Source organism: Berghia stephanieae, chromosome 7, assembly GCF_034508935.2.
Source record: "Berghia stephanieae isolate SIO BIC M18660-M18661 chromosome 7, UCSD_Bste_1.3, whole genome shotgun sequence".
NCBI classification, from domain to species: domain Eukaryota; kingdom Metazoa; phylum Mollusca; class Gastropoda; order Nudibranchia; family Aeolidiidae; genus Berghia; species Berghia stephanieae.
Window position 1 is genome coordinate 5,853,349 of NC_088366.1, and position 5,000 is coordinate 5,858,348.

The 5,000-nt window shown below is 36.5% G+C and overlaps 1 protein-coding gene across 1 annotated transcript in view; it reads left to right on the forward strand.

Moving 5' to 3' along the window:
• The window catches only part of LOC144976408 (uncharacterized), a 111,323-nt gene that overhangs the window by 66,570 nt on the left and 39,753 nt on the right, over nucleotides 1-5,000 (forward strand). The window contains exons 6-9 of the mRNA XM_078920689.1: nucleotides 1,564-1,698; nucleotides 2,741-2,916; nucleotides 4,117-4,439; nucleotides 4,855-5,000. The exon at nucleotides 4,855-5,000 is cut by the window's right edge and continues 5 nt beyond it. Coding sequence (XP_078776815.1) covers nucleotides 1,564-1,698; nucleotides 2,741-2,916; nucleotides 4,117-4,439; nucleotides 4,855-5,000 — 780 coding nt within the window. The remainder of the gene's footprint in view (nucleotides 1-1,563; nucleotides 1,699-2,740; nucleotides 2,917-4,116; nucleotides 4,440-4,854) is intronic.

Consider the following 5,000-nt stretch of genomic DNA (forward strand, 5'->3'; position numbering starts at 1 on the left):
TGCTGGGCCTATTCGTGTATGTAAATGTTGCTGCTCGAAGCTCGAAGAAATAAATAACAATGTGAAATTGAATGTAAGCTTCAATTTAATATACGAAAACAGAAAAAAAATTGACGTTTCGGGTGTCACCTTTATAAAAAAACAGGATGAATGAAAGAAACACTACATACGAATGAGATAATGTGGTAGTAGCGTTATATTCATCTTAACAACGCCACTACTACATTATCTCATTCATCTGTAGTGTTTCTTTCATTCATCCTGTTTTGTTGATAAGGGGAAACCCGAAACGTCCATTTTATCTGTTTTTGTATATGAAATTGAAGCTTACATTCAATTTCACATTGTTATCTATTTGTGTATGGGATGTCAATCCTACGATTATTCTTACGTGCAATAAAAAAAAATTAATAATTTTAATCAGTGCGTTCAAAAAGCACAGGGGTCAAAACCTATTAAAATTTCAATTTTTACAATAATTTCAAGACTTTTAAAAATATGAATTGATTGACTATGAAAAAAAATATACTAAAATGTCCTTTTTCAAAATATCACAGTGAAAATTATCTAACGCAGATGTGGGCTGAAAAGTCTATTCCTTGCTCCTATTTTTTTAGGGAAACGACATTTTGAGACTCATCCCCATAGTTATATATTTTAACCATAACACTTTTCATTCAAATATCGAAAGATGACTCCCAAACTTGGGGGAAAAAAGTCTCACTTCTTTGTACTCACGAGTTTGAGATAAATTGAGGGTCATTAATTAATCGATGTTTGAAGTAATAAGCAAAATACAAAAATGAATATTGTATCAGCTTTAAAAAAAAAAAAAAAACACGGAACGTTTTGGGCTCAAAAAATGTCTTCAGCCAATAACAAAAACAGTTAAAACGACAATAATGGACAATATTCTGCGTTGATTTGAGAGTACATAATATTTCCATTACAACAATGAAACCATAACAATTTGGGTTACCAGACCTGTAAATAAGTACACGCCGGCTGTTTTCAATTCAATTCAATCCTTGAAGTTGTAGCTTCCCTTAGTGAAGATAATCGCAACTGTTGGGTTGTTGTTGATCGGGAGTCTGCGTGGACGCACTTTTCAAAGAATTTGGATATAATTATTTAAAAATTTGTTAGAATTTTTTCATCTCCTGAACTATATCCTTTAGGCGTCCAAATGTTGTACAGTCGTGTGATTCGCTCTATTAGTACTTTGATTGCGGCTATGTGGTCTTGTGGTATGACACACGCTTTCGATTCGGAAGGTCAAGTGTTTGAGCCTCGCTCGGCTCATAGTTAACTCCTTGGAAAAGGCTCTTTACTCACATTCTCTCACCGTACTCATGTGTAAAATGAGTACCTGGCCGTTAACAGCGTTGTCTATGTCGGAATAAATGGTAATATCGCCTAACAGGCGTCATGTCTCGTTCTACATGTTACGTGTTGCTGTTGGTCAGGGACCCCTTGTAAAGCGCTTTGAGCATGTTTAGTGGATATTGCTCTATACAAAAAGCTCAATATAATTTAATACCTCTTTTCTTTTGTTCTCCCCAGGTAAGCCGCTGTCAGATTACACATACACCAGAAACCAACTGACCACCTATGCCTACGTCAGAAAAGGGAAATTACTCCATCAATGGGCGCGCCGGATGTGCGTCATCTCTGGGACCACGTTACTGATTTATAGAGGTTCGTATTAAAAAAAAAAATGAAAATACAGAAAAGGTTAAAGAAAAAGGGAAAAGAAAACATGGTATATTGAGATAAAATTATTTGATTTGATAGGGGTTCGATTCCTTACTGGTCACATCATTTTTCATATATACCCGAGGGCAGACGTCATATAGAGATTTAAGTAAAAGTAAATGCCTTCAGTAAAAAGAGTAAATAAATTTGGTTTTTGAATTGGCCCCACTCTCTCCTTACAGACAATTTTGTTTGGTTTTTTTCCTGAAGTGTCATGGCGACCCAACACACAAATTGATTATTTAAATTCAAATATAAAAGCATTAAGTGCATGTTAAACATATCTAAATTGTGTTGACCAAAACAAGCTCCACAACACTAAATTAAATACTTGAAAATATAACGAACATTTTTCTTTAATTGTTTTTATTTGTAAAACAAATCTGAATGAGAAAAATGCTGTTGTTATATTACAACGAATGTCACAATTTTCCTACTCTTGATAAGGAGAGGGTTAAGTTTATAATTTTGACTTTCATCTTGATTTTCTTCCTAAACATTATTACTTTCCGACATAATACCAAATTGACGCAACGGCACATTTTATCAATGTACATCTCTGAAAAATATGTTACAGTGAATGACATAATCAGTCGGATGGTGAAAAGGTTTGACCTGAGATTTTGTCAAGTTTAGTTAGAAGGTCAATTTTTATTTTTTTTAATGAGTTCTTGTCATAGATTATTAAATCAACCCTTTTTGTACATCTTCGGGAAATATCAAAGCTTAATTTCACTTTTAAATATTTATTACAGCTAGTCAAGTTGAAAAGAATAAAATTTGAGAAAAGTTGCTGGATACCTTTCCCAGACATCTGACCATAACTTCATGAAAAATCTCCCGATTTACTTCAAATAAAGATTAAATTGCTTTGGGGAGCTAATTCATTCAGAAAATGAAAAAAAATGCAAATCCAAAATGTTCACCTTCTGAATGTTTATGTCATGCACTTACATATACGTTCTCTTTTTTTCTTCTACCCTAGACAAAGAGTCTGAACCCATGACCATTCAGTTGGCGAAAGGCTCCGTGGAAGAAGTGCAAGTGAAAGGACAGTCCATGGTGCTGAAGGTTACAACCACGTTGGAGGGTGAAAGGTCAATTTTTATGTCGTTTGTCACTCCAGAAGACTACGATAAGTGGCTCAAGAAGTTGAGAAAGGTAACACTTTACGTCATTAAAAATTAGATTAAATTGAGCTGTTATAGCGCATATCCACTAATAGTGCTCAAAGCGCTTTACAAAGCGTCCTGACCAACAGCAAAACGCCCGACAAAGACAACGCTGTTAACGGCCAGGTACTCATTTTGCACCTGAGTACGATGAGATAATGTGAGTAAAGAGTCTTTTCCAAGGACTCAACTATGCGCCGAGCGAGGCTCGAACCCAGGACCTGCAATTGTAGGTTTCACTCACTCACTCAATCCTCTCCGGGCCTGCTGGTACTTTAGGCGATGCAAGGGATCTCCACCTGGTCCTGTCAGCAGCTATTCTTGGAGCCATCTCGATGGACAGACTTCTCTACAGTACGTCTCCAAGTCTCCTTGGGGCACCCTCGTTTCCGCTTTCCTTCAGGTGTCCATCGCAGACCCTTCCTTATCAGTGTTTCATCAGGTCTGCGACAGACATGCCCCAACCATTGTCATCTTCTCCTTTTAATGAGACTCTCCAGAGACTCCACTTCAGCTCTCGCTCTCATGTCCTCATTTGAGATTGTGTTTGGCCAGAATATCATGAAGATTCGTCGCAATTATTTGTTTTGGAATACTGTAGGTCTGCAAGACCTTAATTCTTGATGGCTCCGGAGGTGCTTTAAGTCTCTGATGATTATTGTGTGTGAATGTTTGTTGATTGTCTGCCTCGATATTTGCCTTGACTTGATTGTATAAAGCATTATTTCGTGGCTTCGTTTGCTGGAATATTGTTTTCTTATTTTTTAAAGTATATGTGTCCGAATAGTCTCTATTTTGTTTTAAATAGTCAGGTTGAATCAGGTGTTTTGTTCATGCTAACTTGGTAAACAGCTACAAAAATACGATATTTTTGGTTACAGATTTAACCCCTCCTTACCACCTATATGAAAATCGTCAAATTTGTTACGATGCAGCCAACATTTTTCTCATTCTTATTTCTTTTGTACGTCATAATATTTGCTATAGTTGAACTATATTAACACTGTTGAAGAGCTCGTTTCGCACAGCTAAATCTATTTTTGTATCGGTTGGGTTGTATGCAGTTTTGGGAAAATCCGGGAAATGGCCGGTAAGGAGAGAGTTAATGTGAGCAATATTTTTCTCCATTTGTTAATCTTTACTTGTTCTCTAGTCTAAAGATTGTTTTTGTTTTTCTTTGTTCACACAGGCAACAGCCAAGTTACCTAGCAAGGCCGACTTATCAAATTGTCATCTGGAGTTCCTGCCAGAAACAGTCTTTATCAACACAGAGTTGCAGATCCTTACTTTACGTCACAACGCTCTGCGGGAACGTCCCATCGAAGAGGATATCTATACAATTGGTTGGTTAGACGACTTACCACGGTTTACCATGCTGAGGAGCCTCAATCTGGCAGACAACCAGCTCAACGTATTTCCTTTATCCCTGTGTTCTATACGATCTCTGGTGGAGCTAAATCTTGCCAGCAACAAGTTGATGGAGATACCAAATCAAATTTGTGAACTTACCAAGTAAGATTTGTTTTATGCTTTTGATCTCATGAGAGAAAGTTTTCATAACACTCGTCTATATTTAACTTCAACATTCTTTGTTTTAGTTGCTTTCGAGCCATAGTAGGCTTGGTTTGATTTGATGTATTACTTTAATGTAAAGAAGCTAAGTCTAAAGCCAGTAAAGAGGTAAAGAAGATATAAAGAGTAAATGTGGCTCATGTAGAGACCCACTTAACCTAACGAATGGATGAAGTTGATGTCGTGCAATTCTTTGTTAATGTGTTTAGACCAGCAGTTGGGTGTTGAGTTCTGACGGAATTCTACCTCTAAGACTATACGTATAAGGTTCCATAATTTATTTTTTAATTTTCTTTTTGAACTGGTGAGTATTTTACTTAAACTCATAACGTCAATTTCATATCCTCTCTTTCAGCCTCCAAGTATTACATCTCCACAACAACTCATTGAGTTCTTTACCGGAAGAAATCACGAGTATGTCAAGGTTGGCCGTCATTGTTTTGGCATTTAATAGATTTGTCAGCATTCCATCAATACTTACCCATGCAGTTAACAGAGCGT